General features: G+C 63.3%; 5 protein-coding genes across 5 annotated transcripts; 3 read left to right on the top strand and 2 right to left on the bottom strand.

Annotated features, from left to right (window-relative positions):
- Positions 1-461: 461 nt before the first annotated feature.
- JCM10292_005280 (uncharacterized protein) lies at positions 462-919 on the bottom strand (the record flags this gene model as incomplete). Its single annotated transcript, XM_076646179.1, has 2 exons — positions 462-558; positions 624-919. The coding sequence occupies 2 exons, from the start codon at positions 917-919 to the stop codon at positions 462-464; spliced, it is 393 nt and encodes a 130-aa protein (XP_076508458.1).
- Positions 920-1091: 172 nt separating this feature from the next.
- MSH2 (mismatch repair ATPase MSH2) lies at positions 1092-5356 on the top strand (the record flags this gene model as incomplete). Its single annotated transcript, XM_076646178.1, has 14 exons — positions 1092-1187; positions 1522-2010; positions 2116-2245; positions 2343-2417; positions 2496-2654; positions 2768-2970; positions 3060-3338; positions 3404-3667; positions 3743-3914; positions 3995-4058; positions 4117-4599; positions 4660-4903; positions 4986-5031; positions 5094-5356. The coding sequence occupies 14 exons, from the start codon at positions 1092-1094 to the stop codon at positions 5354-5356; spliced, it is 2967 nt and encodes a 988-aa protein (XP_076508457.1).
- An 821-nt stretch (positions 5357-6177) lies between these two features.
- JCM10292_005278 (multicopper oxidase) lies at positions 6178-9317 on the top strand (the record flags this gene model as incomplete). Its single annotated transcript, XM_076646177.1, has 18 exons — positions 6178-6251; positions 6329-6406; positions 6464-6551; positions 6610-6679; positions 6737-6982; positions 7049-7172; positions 7328-7397; positions 7454-7613; positions 7682-7840; positions 7901-7922; positions 7981-8167; positions 8234-8379; positions 8439-8477; positions 8543-8553; positions 8628-8634; positions 8696-8896; positions 9051-9123; positions 9186-9317. The coding sequence occupies 18 exons, from the start codon at positions 6178-6180 to the stop codon at positions 9315-9317; spliced, it is 1887 nt and encodes a 628-aa protein (XP_076508456.1).
- Positions 9318-9625: 308 nt separating this feature from the next.
- Positions 9626-14558, top strand: JCM10292_005277 (uncharacterized protein; the record flags this gene model as incomplete). The annotated part of the gene is made up of 18 exons (XM_076646176.1): positions 9626-9909; positions 9965-9990; positions 10065-10576; positions 10638-10769; positions 10830-11176; positions 11234-11480; positions 11538-11621; positions 11679-11802; positions 11865-11927; positions 11986-12443; positions 12506-12649; positions 12704-12968; positions 13027-13252; positions 13311-13535; positions 13594-13808; positions 13865-13953; positions 14010-14252; positions 14313-14558. The coding sequence occupies 18 exons, from the start codon at positions 9626-9628 to the stop codon at positions 14556-14558; spliced, it is 3930 nt and encodes a 1309-aa protein (XP_076508455.1).
- A 137-nt stretch (positions 14559-14695) lies between these two features.
- JCM10292_005276 (PAPA-1-like domain-containing protein) lies at positions 14696-16574 on the bottom strand (the record flags this gene model as incomplete). Its single annotated transcript, XM_076646175.1, has 4 exons — positions 14696-15223; positions 15302-15405; positions 15490-15756; positions 15857-16574. 4 exons carry the CDS (start codon positions 16572-16574, stop codon positions 14696-14698), a joined length of 1617 nt encoding a protein of 538 aa, XP_076508454.1.
- Positions 16575-16638: the final 64 nt, after the last annotated feature.

The raw sequence follows: 16638 nt of genomic DNA, 5'->3' as shown, positions 1-16638 counted from the left end.
AGCTGCGGGCGAGTCGAGTCTGGACTCGCTATGGTCTGCTTGCTGGCGCGCGTTGGTTGGAGGCCAAGAGTTCAACGACGTGAAGCTTGTCAAAGCGAAGACGAGCGCAGGACGGCGAAAAGCGAGAGCGCCCGATGAAAAGAGACGAAGCATGGTGGACCTTCCCAAGACTGCGGTGCTGGTCTGCTTCGCCTTCGCTGAGCGGCGTCAGTCGCTTTCCTGCTCTGAGTAAGTACTACTTTCGGCAGACCGGACGAGAGCGGCGCAGGCAGCGGAATTGAGAATTGTGGGTTTGACAACCTGGTCCCTACAGTACAACACAGTAGAAACCAGCTGCGAGAGCCCGCGTGAGACACTGCTGATTCGCACAAGAACAGAAAAGCACGGACGCACAGCCATGCGAGCAGAAAGAGTGTCCATCGAGCACATGCAGCAAGCGCTTCCCCTCCGTTGTTCGCGGCTCAGTAGTACTCGCCCTTTCGACGGACCTTGCCGTCCTTGCCGACCTCGGTGACGACGGGCATGATGGCCGGGCGGTACTTGTACTGCGGCGAGTACCTGCGCGAGGAGTCCTCAGCTCCGCCGTCCTCTCCGACCGCACGAACCTACACAAAAAAACGCACCGTTCCACGCCCCGTAGCCCCGGGCGCGACAGGAGGACCTTGTCGCCCTTGCTGAGGTCGCGCGCGCGGACCCAGCGCTCGACCCACGAGTGCGGCGGGAGGGAGAAGCGGATGGCGGCGAGGGCGTAGAGGGCGCCGAGGAAGCAGATGAGGAAGACGCGGAGCGGCGAGGGGCGGGCGGACCGGCGCGGCGGTAATGGATGTACTCGTGCGGGTGCTTGTGTGGGCTTGCTCGTGGGCGGAGCGGGACCTGAGTGCGACGACGACGAGGGAGACGAGCGGAGGTCGGAGGGCATTGCGAGCGAGGGAGCGAGCGGGAGCAGCGGGTTGCGCGCGCGTGTGTGTAGCTGCTTGAGCCCTGTCTGGCCTCGACCAAGCCCTTCCTTGCGAGACAGAGGCGCGCGGTCGAGTGTCAACCTGTTGGTCTCGCTCCTTCGTCGGTCTCGCTCCGCCGCTCTGCCCGCCAGGATGCCGCCGATCCAGTACGGCGACAAGAAGAAGGACGACGACAAGCAGCGCGACGAAGACTCGCGCCTCGCAAAGGCCCTCGCCCGCCTCCCGCCCGTCCGTCTCCGCTCTCGCTTCCTCGCTTCCTCTCCTCATCAGCGTGTGGCGACGCGTCTCTCCCGCTCGCCTGGGGTGTCCACCGTGCACAGGGCTCTCATGGGCTGAGTGGGCTAGATCGCACGCGTCGGGACCGCGACAAGGCTGTCGTGCACCGGATGGACAGTGGTGCTTCGGGAGGAGCACAGGTGGGACCAATGTGCTGTTCTACGCCAGTCGTGGGCAGTCTCGAGCGGACAGGGCGTCGCTATTGTTACCAGCAACCCGCCGTCGTGCTTGCACGCCCCGCCGTCGCTCTGATGACAGCCGCTCACCTCGACTCGCTCACTCGCAGACCCCGCCCGACAGTGTCCGCCTCTTTGACCGCTCCGAATTCTACTGCGCCTACGCCCAGGATGCCGTCTACGTCGCGACGCACCACTTCAAGACGCTCACCTCGCTCAAGTACCTCGGCAACCCGACCCCCGACCACCCCAACGGCCTTCCGAGCGTCGCCCTCTCGCACGCCGTCGCCCAGGCCTTCCTCCGCGACGCCCTCACCACCAAGCAGCTCCGCGTAGAGATCTGGGAGCCCGAGGGCGGCGGCGTCGGGCGCGGCGCCGCAAAGTGGCGCCTCGCAAAGGCCGCGAGCCCGGGCAACCTCGGCGCCGTAGAGGACCTCCTCTTCACCCACACCGACCTCCTCGCCGCGCCCGTCATCCTCGCCCTCCGTCTCCAGGTCAAGGACAACGTCAAGACGGTCGGAATCGCGTTCGCCGACACGAGCCTGCAGGAGATGGGCGTCGCAGAGTATGTCGACAACGAGCTCTTCTCCAACACCGAGGTGAGTCACGATCCCTTCATGGCTCCGAGCAGCGATCGTCCCCGGTCGAACCGCGCGTCTCGGTAGTCAGCTCCGGCGCGCTCTCACTGACACGCCTTTCCGCAGGCCCTCCTCATCCAGCTCGGCGTCAAGGAGGCACTCGTCGTCGACCAGGATAAAGCGCTCGAGTACGACCTCGCAAAGCTCAAGACGCTCATCGAGCGCTGCGGGATCGTCATCACCGAGCGCAAGAAGAGTGCGTCGGCCATTCTGCTGCAGACCGTCCTGCCGCCGTTCTTGCGTTCGCCGCCGGGCATTCTTTTGCTGAGAGTATGACTTGTATTCCGCAACAGGCGAGTTCACCAAGGGTGACGTCGAGCAGGACCTCAACCGTCTCCTCCGTGGCTCCCTCCAAGCCTCGACCCGTCGTGCGTTCCTTCCGTCCCGCTCCACCCTCGCTTGACAGTATCCTGACTCGGTGCCTTCTTTCCGCGACGCTCGCGCAGCCGAGTTCGACCAACATGTCGCCATGTCTGCCGTGTCGGCGCTCATCTCGTACCTCGGCCTCCTCGGCGACTCGAGCAACTTTGGCGCGTACAACCTCAAGGCGCACGACCTTAGCATGTACATGCGCCTCGACGCGAGCGCACTCAGGGCGCTCAATCGTGAGGCGGCGTTCTGCTTCCCTGCTCTCGCGCTGGGGCCGGCCATTCGGACCGGCCGCTGCGCTTCGAAGAGATCTTGTGCTCGCTGACTCGAGATGGTGCTCTCATCGCAGTGATGCCCGACCCGACCGGCCTCGGCGGCGCGAGCAAGACGATGTCGGTCTTTGGCCTGCTCAACCGGTGCAAGACGGCGCAGGGGACGCGCCTCCTCGCCATGTGGCTCAAGCAGCCCCTCGTCAACCGCCACGTCATCCTCCAGCGCCAGGACCTCGTAGAGTGCCTCGTCGAGAGCGACGAGTTCAGGCAGGCCGTGACGGTGCGTCGACGATTCTTGATTCGCCCTCGTCTGCCGCTACAGTCTATGCTGACTCGATGCTGATGCCCCACCATCTCCGCTGCGCACAGGACGACTACCTCAAGTCGATGCCCGACTTCCACCGCATCTCGAAGCGGTTCCAGAAGGGCGCCGCATCGCTCGAGGACGTCGTGCGCGTGTACCAGGCCGTGCTCCTCCTCCCCGGGCTCAACATTGCGCTCGAGCGCGGCGTCGTTGCGGAGGACGAGGACGACGACGGGGACGAAGTGATGGCGGACGAGGCGGGAGAGGAGGGTGGGAAGAAGGAGGAGAGCCGCGAGAAGAGGTGGAAGGCGCTCATTGAGGAGCTGTGGCTCTCGCAGCTGCGCGTGAGCCACGCCGAGTCTCGCCCTCTACGCGACCTAGAGCTGAACCGATGCGTGTCGATCCTCAGGACTTTACGGCCTCGCTCGAGCCGTACCAGGAGATGGTCGAGACGACGATCGACCTTGACGAGCTCGCGCGGCACAACTTTGTCATCAAGCCCGAGTTCGATGACGGCCTCAAGCAGCTGCGCGACAAGCTCGCCGAGTGCCGCGACGCGCTCGACGACGAGCACCACGCCGTCGCGCGGGACTTGGGCATGGCGGCCGACAACAAGGTGCTCCACTTTGAGAACAGCTCGCTCTACGGGTACTGCTTCCGCCTCACGCGCAAGGTGCGTCGCCCTGCTTCTGCGCATCCTCGCAGCGACAAGTCGGCGCGCCCTGACACGGTGTGAGCTCGCTCGCAGGAAGCGTCGGCGATCAAGAACAAGAAGGGCTACATCGAGCTCAAGTCGCAGACGAACGGCGTGCACTTTACGACCAAGGCGCTCAAGGGTCTCAACGACGAGCACGGCGACCTCACCAAGCAGTACGAGAAGACGCAGAGCCAGCTCGTCAAGCAGGTCATCCAGATTGCTGGTGCGCTGTCGTTTGCCCAGGCTCAGAAATGATCGCATGTGTGCGTTTGTGCTGATTCAGGTATCGCCCCGGGCGTACAGCGTCGTACTGCGAGGTCCTCGAGACGCTCAACACGGTCATCGCCAACATCGATGTCGTCTGCAGGTGTGTTCCCGCATCCTTCTTCGCAGTCGCACAGGGATTCTCACATCTTCCTGGTCAGCCTCGCCGCGTCGGCTGTCAACGCGCCGATCCCGTACGTCAAGCCGACTATCTTTGAGCGCGGCGCCGGCAGCATCAAGCTCGAGGAGGCGCGGCACCCGTGCCTCGAGGTGCAGGAAGGCGTCAACTTTATCGCCAACGACGTGCATCTCGAGCGAGACGTGAGCGAGTTTGGCATCATCACGGGCCCTAACGCCGGCGGCAAGTCGGTCTTCATCCGCCAGACGGCGCTCATCGCGCTCCTCGCGCAAATCGGCTCGTTCGTGCCCTGCACGTCGGCCGAGGTGCCCATCTTCGACTCGGTCCTGTGCCGCGTCGGCGCGGGCGACTCGCAGCTCAAGGGCGTGTCGACCTTCATGGCCGAGATGCTCGAGACGAGCGCCATCCTCCGCCAGGCGACGCGCGACAGCCTCGTCATCATCGACGAGCTCGGGCGCGGAACGTCGACATACGACGGATTCGGCCTCGCGTGGGCCATCTCGGAGTGCGCCCTCGTCCTCGTTCAACCGACGCGGTTCTCTCGCTGACTCGCCTCCTGCCGCAGGCATCTCTCGACCGTCACGCGCGCCTCGGTCCTCTTCGCGACGCACTTCCACGAGCTGACGGCGCTCGCGCAAGAAGTCGCACACGTGCAAAACCTGCACGTCGTCGCGCACGTCGAGGCCAACCCCGACACGCTCACGGGCCGCGACATCACGCTGCTGTACAAGGTCATGCCCGGCGTGTGCGACCAGAGCTTTGGTATCCACGTCGCGCAGCTCGCCAACTTCCCCGACGAGGTGGTCAAGGTGCGCTAGGACTGTATAGGCATATCACGCCTGCGTCGAAGCGAAGCAGGACTGACGCCTGTCACGTGCGGTCGCGCAACAGCTCGCCAAGCGCAAGGCCGACGACCTTGAAGACTTCAGCGAGCAGAGTGCGTCTGTTTCCCTGCGACGCGCCGGTCCGACCCGGCTGACCGCCTCGTACATCTCGCAGCCGTCGACTCGGACCAGGTGGCCGCCGCTCCGCGCGCAACGCCTCCGCAGGCGCAGCTGCCAGCGGACGAGATTGCGGCAGGCACGGCGCTTGTCGAGGCCTTTCTCGAAAATTGGGCCTCGCGCACCTCGGCGCTTCCGCCCGCTGCAGACGAGGGAGGGACGGCGACCGAGCTGGATGCGCTCGTGGGCGTGTACGAGGAGTACAAGGAGCGCTTCGAGGGGAGCGCGTGGGCGCGGGAGGTGCTCGCCAAGACGTACTGAGCGCTGCGCTGGACGCTGGCGCAGCGAGATATCCCCCCGGGACGGCGGCTTGCGGAGCGATACCCTCTTTGTCATGTTGCATGTAGCTTGCAAGGTCGTTCACTCTCGTTGCTGGACTCGCGAGGCCCGCTTGAGAGTGAAAGAGGGGTTTGGCATTACGAACATGGGTTGTCGCGAGCGATGCTCGGTGACATCCTCGCTCTCGCAAAGGTGCAGCCCGGCTCGCTTCTAGGTCCTGCCTGCGGGAGTCGCCGCGTCGACCTCGTTCCTGATCTGTGCTGCCGGGTGGTCCCGCCGGTCGTTCTGCGAGGGCAGGCTCGGATTCAGGTGCAACAGCAGCGAACCGTGGATTCTCGGCGCAAAGCGCGGCTGGACCTTCGCGCCCATTGTATGCGCTAGCCCGACACGAGGGCGATCGAGGGCGACAAGATGAAGGTGGAGAAGGTCCAAGGAGGCCGCGACCGCATTTCCAGGCCAAACTTGGTGCGCCCTTTCCTCCGATCGTCCTCGCGTCGCATCTTCGCTCCCGAGATTCGATGCACCCGTGCTTGTCTGATCCTGCAGCATGCACGATGACTGCCCTGCTCACCACTCGCGGTCTTGCCGCTGCGCTGCTCAAGCTCACGCACTCGATCTGTCGGCGGCAACTGTGGGAGAGGGCGGCGGGGACCTTTATTTGGGCGCCCCCGATCACTGCCCTGCACGCCAATCAGTTAAAGGTCCCTCGCGCGGGTGTCCCGAGGTCGCCAAAAACGCTCGCTTCTCGCTAGCCCCGCTCTTTTCTCCTTGCCATCTTCTGCTCTGTTGCTCCCTCGACAGCGATGCGTGCTGGGCTGACTGCTGCTGCTGCGCTTGCGCTTGCTTCGTCGGCAAGCGCTGCCGTCGTCGAGAAGTGGTCCGTTCCCACTTCCTGGACCCCCTTCGCTAGCCCGATCAGTCGTCCGACCAGTTTTTTGGTCCGCGCCCGTGCAGGTACAACCTCACCTATGTCACCGCGAGCCCGGATGGGTTCGAGAAGGAGTGGTCTGTCGGCGTAAACGGGACCTGGCCGTGAGTCTCCTTCCATCCATGCGCCCTCGTCGCTTGCTGACCTCGGGCCTTGCTCAGTCCGCCTATCCTCGAGGTCAACTACAACGACACAGTGCGCGTGCACGCGCTCAACAGCCTCGACTCGCCTTCTTCCCTGCACCACCATGTGAGCTGATCGCGGACCCGCTCAAGCTGCGCCTGCTCACCTGGTCCTGCGCACTCAGGGCATCTTCTTCAACGGCTCGAACTACTATGACGGCGCGCCCGGCGTGACGCAGTGCGGCCTACCCGCCGGTGCGTGTTTGTCGTTGCTCTAGGCGCTGAAGTCCCGCTCACGCTCCTCGTCGACAGGCCGGGAGCTCACGTACGAGATCCCCGTCGATCGGCAATGGGGTACATACTGGTGGCACAGCCACTCAGGCCGTCATTACCAGGACGGTCTGCGTGCACCGCTCATCATTCACGCTCCGGAGGAACCGCACCAGTACGACGAGGAGATCATCATCGTCATCTCCGACTGGTACCACGAACGTGCCACAAAGCTCAACCATCAGTTCATGAACAAGTACAACCCGACTGGTGCTGAGCCAATCCCTGGTGCGTGCTGCTGTTGCGAGTCAAGACGCTCCTTCCGAAGGTACTGAGCCCCCCTCTCCTGATCAGACGCGCTCCTCATCTACGCTGCTCAGAACGGCTCTTACTACTCTGCTGATGATAAGGTCCTGTTCAACGACAACCTCGAAATTCCCTTCGAGGCGGGCAAGACCTACCGCATCCGCGTGCTCAAGTACGTCGACCATCCCGCTCTCGACTCGCACTTCCGCGGCACTCTGCCGCATCCGTTGCACAGCGGCGCTTCTCTAGCCTCAGATGCTATGTCGCGGCCGCTGGTGAGGTCCAGACGAGCTGACTTGCCCGCGCTCGTTTCCTCCCCTTCCGTAGCACTGGCATCTTCTCCATGTTGTTCTTCTGGATTGACGGTCACGACATGCGAGTCATCGAAGCCGATGGTGTGCGTCGTCTTTCACTCTTACAGCGGACGACAGGCTTGCTGAAACGCATCTAAAGGTCGACACGCAAGAGTACCCCGTCGACTTCCTCACGCTCTCGGTTGCTCAGCGCTACTCAGTGCTTGTCACCGCCCGCAACGACACTTCGCAGAACTTCAAGATCCACGCCAACTTTGACTCGTCCATGTTCGACACGGTCCCTGAGGATCTTCAGCTGAGTGCGTCTCGCGGAAAAGCTGACACTGCTCGCGAAATGGTGTTGACTCGCTGCGCCTCTGGCTCATAGACTACACCGCGACTCTCTCGTACGGCGCTGGCAACCCGGTTGCCGAAGAGGGTGTCCAAGATGAGCTCGGCCTCATGCAGGACCACCTGCTCGTCCCCGTCGTAGTCGAGGAGCAGTTCACCCCGACCACCTCGCTGGAGCTCGACGTCTGGTTTGACGGTACGTGAAGGAGTCCGAGGTTCCCCTGCAATGCGCGGGACTGACGGTCCGAAATCGCAGCTTATGACAACGGTGTCAACCGGTTTGTCGTATTGCTGCTCTTCTTCCGCGCTCTTATCTGACCCACGCTCCTCGCACAGCGCATCGATGCTGAACAACATCTCCTACGTTGGGCCGGACACGCCTTCGCTTATGACGATGCTCTCGATGGGCGAGGACGCGCTCAACCCGGTCGTCTATGGCCCGCAGACGGCGCAGCACCTCCTTACCAAGAACGACGTCATGGATCTCATGGTCATCAACTTCGACGCCAACGCACACCCCTTCGTGCGTCGTGCCTATTTGAGCGTCTGACTCTCGACGACCTGGTCTCACATCGTTCTCTCGCTGCAGCACCTGCACGGTCACAACTTCCAGGTCACACGCGTCGCCACGGACGTCACGTCTGACGACCCTGAGCTGAACCCGCCTCACGCGCTCGGCGCGGCCAACCCGATGCGCCGCGACACGATCATTGTGCCCGCCGGCGGTGCCGTCAAGTGAGCTTTCTCGCTTTATAGGCTGGCAAGAGCCGCCACTGAGTGCCTCTTGCTTGCAGCATCGCGTGGCGTGCCGACAACCCGGGCGCCTGGATCTTGTGCGTCACGTTCCGTTGACCTTCTCAATCAGCTTGCGCGCTGACCGTGCCCTACCGCTACGCAGCCACTGCCACAGTGCGCCATCGACCTCTTCTTGCGTTGACAAGGATCCATGCTGACCCCGAGCTCCCATGGTCTGCCTGTCTCAGTTCAATGGTCAGTCGCAGCAATGCCCTCCCGAATGGACCGACCTATTGACGCCGGTCTGGTCACATAGGCACATGGAGGCCGGGCTTGCCGTGGTCTTCATGGAGGACATTCCCGGTGCTCAGCGAACCATGACGCTCCCGCAGCAGATCAAGGACCAGTGCGACGCCCTCGGCATCTCGACAACGGGCAACGCGGCCGGCAAGATGTCGGTGACCGACCTTTCTGGCGCCCCGAACGGTCCGCACGACCAGGCGCACATTACGGGATGGTGCGCTCTCGCCCTTCATGCAAAGAGCCTCCTGAGAAAGTCCGGCTGACCAGCTTTGCCTTCGTTTTCCCGTGCTCTCTTCATGTCTCCTCACTCCGCCAAACTTTGTGTCCTTGCTCCTGGTCACTTCATTGCTGCTCTCGTCGAATCGCAGGACGCCCAAGGCGAAGGGCGCGCTCGCAGGCTGTGTCCTGACCGCACTTCTCGGCATGATCACCGTTGTCTGGGTGCGTTACCTGGGATGCAAGGGCTCTCTCCGTCTATTCACTGACTCCATTTTCGTGCGCAGTACGCCCTCGGTGGTCAGCTCGATGCCGACGAGCTTGCGGAGGAGGTTGAGCGCGACATGGCCAAGAAGGCTGCTGCGGGCGGCGGCCTACTCAAGCGCGGCTTCAACGCAATCCGCGGCAAGTCGGCGTAGAACTGTTGCGAAGGCACTGAATGCCGACACGGCACGTGATACCGAGGCAGGATGCGTAGTTGAACCTGCGAGCGCACAAATCATCTCCTTCTCTTTTACTTTCTTTGGTTCATAATGGCAACACTCTGCGCTTGCATTAGTTTCTGCGCACATTGGTGCTTGCACGAATGTCTGTGAGTGAAGCGAGACATCCGGAAGCGGCGTCGGTAGCAGCTCGAGGGCAGCCGGCCATCGCAAGGCGTCTCGCCGCGTCGTCTCCTTTCGCTCCTCATCGTGCTTTGCTGCCTGGCTTTGCTCTTCGTTTTTGCATGGAGGGCGCTGTCAAGCCGCCGCAGGCTCCCGAATCACAAGAAGAGGTCCACCCCGGCGAGGAATCGCTCCTCTCGGCACTCCCGCCTCCACCTCCCTTCGCTGTCGTCGTGACAGACCTGTGTATCGACGCACCAGTACCACAGTGGACTGTCCCGCTCGCCATCCCGATCACCGTTCCGCGCTGGCTGCAAGCGAGGCTGCAGAAGGGAGAGGGGGCGGTGCCGAAAGCGCTGGTGCGCGATGTGAGCGTGGACATCGTGCCGGGCGAGGTTTTGGCAATGTAGGGACTTTCCTCTCTAGCTTCATTCGAGCACTAGCTGACCTCGGACTTGCAGCATCGGCGGAAGCGGAAGCGGCAAGAGTGCGTTGCTCACTTGCTCGGCCTGACACTGCTGTAGTGCCGGTAGGCGAGATTCTGACTCTCGGTACACGCAGCTACCTTCCTCAACACCCTCGCCGGAAGGGTGGGAAACCTCGAACTGCCGAGCGGCACTATCGACTACCGACCACTCGGAAGTCAGGCTGCGGCTTCGTCAGATCCACGCAAGCACATCGGCTACGTGCGGCAGGACGATGCGCTGCTGCCATATCTCACAGTGCGGGAGACATTACAGACCGCCGCCGCACTTCGTCTCCCTCGTTCCGTCTCTGCGGCCCAGCGCACTGCGATCGTCGACCAGACGCTGCTCGAGCTGGGATTGCGGGACGTGGCCGATGTCCTCGTTGGCGGAGCACTTCGCAGGGGCATCAGCGGTGGCGAGCGACGGCGACTCAGCATCGCCTGCACGCTTGTGACCATGCCCAGCATCCTAGTCCTCGATGAACCGACGAGCGGCCTAGACAGCTCGACGGCGTTCCAAATCCTCAAGACGCTGAGGAAGCTTGCGGCACGCGGTCGTGTTGTGGTCCTCAGTTGCCATCTCCCGCGCAGCGAAGCCTTCGCTTTGGTGCGCGAGCGTTTCCCGGCGGCCATTGCGCTCCCGGAGTGCTCAAACCTTTCCTCCGCAGTTCGACAAGATCCTGCTCTTCTCCCGCGGCTCGCCTGTCTTCTCAGGCCCCCGAGACAAAATGCTGCCGCACTTCGCTTCCCTGGGCTTCCCGCTCCCGGAGCACACCAATCCCCTCGACTTTGTGATCGATGTGAGCCTCGCACCCCTAGTCTCGCTGCTCACATGTCATACTGACACCACCTATGCGCAGATCTCGAGCATCGATAGTCGGAGCGAGAAGGTCGAAGAGGCGACAAAATACCAGGTCGGCAAGCTCGTCCTCGCATGGCGCGAGGCTGAACTGCGGCGATCAAACGCCCCATCCAGTCATCCTTCCTCGATTCACCGTCGCGCCTCGTCCGCCGGTTCGAAGCCTCCGCTTGACATCGAAAAGGCGGACGCGGCGGCACCGACGACCGGAACATCCACGCGCGCTCTCGAAAGCTCTGCGGCTCGAGCAAATGCCCTTCAGCAGACGATCCTTCTTACGCACCGCGGCCTTCGCAACGTAACGCGGAATTGGGGCGTTCTCGCCGGCTTTGCCTTGCAGGCTATCATGTGCGTGAACCAAAGGAGACCAATACACCGAGATCCGACTGACCTTGTTTGACGCAGCATCGGTGTTGTCCTCGGACTGGTCTTCTTCGATCCTCCCGAGACACCTGCCGGGATTGTCTCCCTCAAGACGCTCGCGTACATGAACGGGCCTGCCTTTTTCTACTTGTCCATCATCCTCGCGATCTTCCTCCTCTGCCAGGAGCTTGTCGTCTTCGATCGTGAACGCGAGGACAACCTTTACACGACCGTCCCCTGGGTCGTCTCGACGATCCTCAGCTACGGTCCCGTCAATGTTATCTGTCCGGTGCGCACCAGTACGCGCTTTGCGGCGGTCAAAGCGGCTGACCCCCCCATCACCCAGACCTTGTACTGCGTGATCGTTTACTTCATGGCCGGATTCTGGCGCGAGCACCTCGCTCGGAACGTTCTGTCATTCATTGCGCATGTGCGTTTCAGTCTCACCTGTCTTGTCGACGCGGAATGTTGACCTCGTTGTTCACAGGGCATCCTCCAGCAACAAGCGTCCTGGAGCTACGCGCTCATCGCTTGCGCAATCAATCGTTCCTTCGCGCAAGCCTCGCTCCTCGCGAACGGCTTTTCGATTATGTTCTTTCTGAGCGCCGGCTGTGCGTTCGCGCTTCAATGGTCGACAGACCGTGCGCTGCTGCTGACACGGTCGAATCCGCAGACTTGATCCCCGATCTACCAGTCTGGGTCGACTGGACCAAATGGCTCTCGCAGTTCTACTACGGTGCGACCAGGTTTTGCTGACTTGGGTGGAACCGCATTGACTTCTGCCGCAATATTAGGCTTCCACTGGATTGCCCGGCTGCAGTTTGTCGGTCGCACCTTCGCTTGCGAAGGCGTCACGGGACCGGCGCTCAATCAATGCGAGGGCGTCAACGTCCTGCGCGGCATGCGCTTCAATCTCAACACGCCGCTCTACGTCTATCCGCTCGGCCTGCTCGGCTTCGTCCTCGTGACATACTCAATCGGCCTGCTCATCTTGGCCAACTTTCATCCGGGCGGCGTCAAGCACGCAGCGCAACAGGCTTCGACCGCAAGGCCTGCCGAGACCGTCAACCATGACCAGCTCAAGCGTGGTTCTTCCCGACGTTCAGTCGACGTCGTCGTTAGCCGTCTCAGGCTCGTTGTCTCCAAGCGCTCGTGGCTCCACCGACAGCAACAGCAAGACAAGGTCATCCTCGAGGACGTGTCGGCCAGCTTTCCCGCCGGGCAGGTCTCGGCGATCATGGGTCCTAGCGGTGTATGTCTTGCCGAAAAGTCGCCCTCTGAACACAGTTGACGCTCTCCTCCGACGCTATACAGGCTGGCAAGTCGTCTCTACTGCAGGTCCTCGCGGGCCGACTCAGCTCGAGCGCTATGTCCGCCTTCAGCTCGAGCGGAGCAATCACGCTTAACGGAAAGCCATTCGACGCTTCGCTCGCCTCTCTCGTGGCCTTTGTCGAACAGGTCCGTGAACAGCATCGCTCTTGGTGTAGCAGCAGCTCACCGCTTACTGCACAGGAGGACGACCACCACCTCCCCGCTCTCACGGTCCGCGAGACCTTCCGCTACGCCGCCAAGCTTAGCCTCAAGGATCAGAGTACCCCCGCGTGCTACGCTCGCGCCGAAGAGATTATCCGCATGCTCGGCTTGGCTCCCTGCGCCGACAACCTCATCGGCGGTCCGCTGCTCAAAGGCATCTCAGGCGGCGAGAAGCGACGAGTGTCGCTCGGCGTGCAGCTTATTGCAGGCGCGGCGGTACTTTATGCAGACGAGCCGCTCACTGGTGCGCTCAGCTTCGGTCCAGCACCCGTTCCGTCAATTCACAACTCTGATTGATGCAGGTCTCGACGCATTCACGGCACAGAGCGTCATGCAGACGCTCAGCGACCTCGCTGCAGCCGGCCACACGGTTGTCATCACGGCGCATCAGCCACGCAAGGAGATCTGGTCCGCTTTCGACCAGATCCTCCTGCTCGCGAAGGGCGGCCGGACCGTCTACTCGGGCTCGACCAGCTCGCTCTTTACGTTCCTTGAAAGCGCTGGCGAGGTCTGCCCGCCCAACTTCAAGTCCGTCATTCCTTTCTGGCTTACCCTCTACCTTGCTCATCCCTCTCGCCCCACACAGCCCGGCGGATTTCGTCCTCGATGCTATCTCGCCAGACTACTCGACGGCCGCAGCCGAACAGTCGTCTTCACTGCGGATTGAGCGACTCGTTGCAGCCTGGAGAACAGCCCGCCAGCAGGACGCAGAGGTCGAAACGAAGGACTCGCCGAGCAGCATGCCGTCGGCCCGGCTTCGCTCGACGGCGTTCTTCAAGGCCTTTCCGGTAGTCCTGGGTCGCAGCTTCACGTGAGTCAAGCTGCTGTGTGTCACCGAGACCGACCTGACCGTCGTATTCTACGGACAGCAACCTCCGCCGACAACCCGACATCTTCATTGCGCGCATCGCCAACCCGCCATTCCTCGCGTGCCTGTTCTGGCTATTCTTCGCGAGGCTCGACTACGGACCGTCAAGCCCGCAGACTCGCATCGGTCTCCTGCAAGAGACCACCGCCCTTCCATTTGTTGGCATGCTCAGCTGCATCGCCATTTTCCCCTTCGAGAAGGCGCTCTTTGTGCACGGTGCGGCCTTTGGATTCGATTGAAGTGAATCACACTGACCCCTCTCGTATCTGCAGAGTACAAGACCAGCGCAAGGCACTCTGTCCTGACTTTCCTGACGGCATACACCGTCTCGGAGACGTGCACGTCGCTGCTCTCGTCGCTGGTGCGTTCGCGCCCTACGTTCCGGCTAGCTTTGTGCTCACTAGCCCCCTCGCGCAGCCGTGGGCCATCATCTTCATATACGGCATGAACCTGCAGCAGTCGGGCCGCATCTTTGTCGAGTTCTGGATCTCGTCGTTCGCGCTCATCAGCGTCGGCGAGTCAATCGGCATTGCGTTCTCATCGTGGACCACCAACGGCGGGCTCGCCGTGTCGCTCGTCAGCGCCGGCTTGACGCTGCTCGGGCAGGTCAACGGCATCATCTCGGCGACCGTGCCGTACTGGTTGGAAGTGATTGCCTGGGTGCGCTCGCTCTCGAACCGCCCTTTCCTCGCACATCCCCGCTCACGTGCGCACGCGCAGATCTCGCCAATGAAGCCGCAAGCGTACCTCCAGACGATCAACGAGTTTGTCGGGCTCGAGTTTGACTGCTCGCCCGACGAGCTCGCGTCGGGCGCATGCATCGCCGCGACGGGCGAGCAGGTCCTCGACACGTTTGGTCTCCCGTACGGCGACACGGGCAAGTACATGGGTATTTTGATGGCGCTAGTCGTCATCTGGCGGGCGCTCGCGTTTGCGGCGCTTTACGGTCGGATCAAGACCATGTAGCACTCGCCGTTGTTGTACACTTTCCCTATCCTCTTCGTACCCGCAATTCCAGATTGCGCAAGGAAGAATATTCCGGCCGGACGGCGCCTATTGCAAGCCCAGACCACAGCGCACACCGAAAGACCGAAGCGGAAAGCCTACGCCGCGCCGAGCAGCACCTTCCTCCACCCGTCCTCGTTCGCTCGACGGTTTCGCTCGCGCTCCTCGGCGTTGAACACCCTCGACTGCGGCGCCGTGCGCACGCGCTTCTCTGGCGGCGCGGCGGGGAGGTCGAGCGCGCGGCTGGGCGGGAGCGAGTACGACATGCGGAACGTCGGCTCGCCCGCCGCCGCCGTCGCCTGCTCCTGCTCCGAAGCCGCCACGGATGCCCCGGTTGCCGGTCCCGCCGACACGTCGACCGGGCGGATCGAGCTGATCCACCGCGCGACGGTCGGCACGGCGTTGCGCAGGCGCTCGCGCTGCGCGAGCTGCGCGGCCTCGCCCTCGCGGCGCGCGCGCTCGTCGTCGGGCAGCAGCGCAGCGTCGTCGTCCGAGCCGTCGCCGGCCGTGATCGACTTGTTGAGCTTGGAACGCCCGCCGCCGCGGCGCCCGCCGCGCTTCGAGGTCGACGAGGACGAGACGCGCCCGACAGGCTTCTTCAGGAGGCGGTTGATCGTCTCGGTTTTCTGTGCGAATTCAATGGCGACAAGTCAGGACCTCGGTGGTGCAACGAGAGAAGTAACGACAGGCGACAAGCGACGCACCTCGTCCTCGAGCTTCTTGTCGGCCTGCGACTTGCGCTTGCGCGACTTTTCGGCGCGCCACAGCGCAATCTCGGCCTCGGTGCGCTGCGGCTTGGTGCCCGTGTCTGCGAGCGCGCGCAACGACCGATCATGAATGAGTTTCCCCCTCGTGATGGCGCAGGGACAGACTCTGGGGACGGGGCACGCACGGGTGGGCAGGCTCATGAGTTCGAGCGCGTCGTCGCCGCCGAGCTCCTTTGCGCGCTGCCGCGCCGTCTTGCGCCCGCCGTAGAGGTCGCTCCCGCTCCCGCTCGACGAGTAGCCCTCCTCGGCGTCGTCGTCCGACGCACCGTCGCCGCCGCCGCCGCCGAGCCGGGACGAGACGTCGTCGTCGAGGTCCGAGCCGGAGACGAGCGCGCTGTCCGAGAGGTCGTCCGAGTCGGGGAGGTCGAGCGAGACGTCCGACTCGTCCGTTTCTGCGCGCGCGAGAGCGAAAGTGAATCAGTTGTCACGTCTACGACACAGAGATCAAAGGCGTGGGACTGAGTCCGCAGCAGGAAGGCAAGCTGTACGCACCGGCCTTCTTCTTGCCCTTTCCCTTTCCCTTGCCCTTTGCGCCCTTTGCGCCCGCCGCCCCTTTGCCCCTTCTCCCGCCCGCGACCGAGCTAGCGGGCGAGCTCGCGCCCGTGTCTGTGCCAGGCGCGCTCGCGTCTGCGCCGGCCGAGAGCTTGAACTTGATCTTGAGCCCCTGGAGCGGGTTGTCGGCGGCGGCGGCGGCGGGGGTCGACGCGGCGGTCGACGAGGCGGCGCTTCCCCTGCGGCTCGACGCGCGCGCAGGAGGTGCCCTGGCGTTGACGGCGGCGGCGGCTGCGCGGGTGCCGCGGCGTGCGCGCGCTCCCGGGCGGGGCGTCGACGAGCCCGAGGGCGTGTAGTCGTCTTCGTCGGCGAGCTGGTCCTCCTCGTCGAGCTCGTCCTCCTCGTCGTCGTCCTCCTGGCCGTCGTCCTCGCCTTCGTCTGGGAACGCGTCGTCGTCCATGTCTTCGTCGTCATCCTCGTCGTCGCTGTAGTCCCTTCTGGCGCGCTTCTTGCCTGCGCCCTTGCCCGCCTTGCCCTTGCCTTTGCCCTTTGCTGCGGCAGAAGCTTGTGCGGGCTGCTTGATGCGGATGGTGGTTGCGGGTGCGGCGGTCGAGGTGGAGGGGCGCGGGGGAGCGGGAGCAGGAGCGGGAGGAGGGGGCGAGTCTGCGAGCTGGTCCTCCTCGTCCGAGGGAGTCGGAGAGCGGATGCGCGGCGGCATGGCTGCGTTCGCGGGTGGGAGAAGCAGGAGATGGCAGCGTAGAGCAACGGTAAGCGGAATACAA

Source organism: Rhodotorula paludigena (assembly GCF_050403205.1).
Source record: "Rhodotorula paludigena JCM10292 DNA, Rt_paludigena_JCM10292v1_ctg3, whole genome shotgun sequence".
NCBI classification, from domain to species: Eukaryota; Fungi; Basidiomycota; class Microbotryomycetes; order Sporidiobolales; family Sporidiobolaceae; genus Rhodotorula; species Rhodotorula paludigena.
Note: the sequence above shows the minus strand (reverse complement) of the source record. Positions and strands in the feature narration are given on the sequence as shown.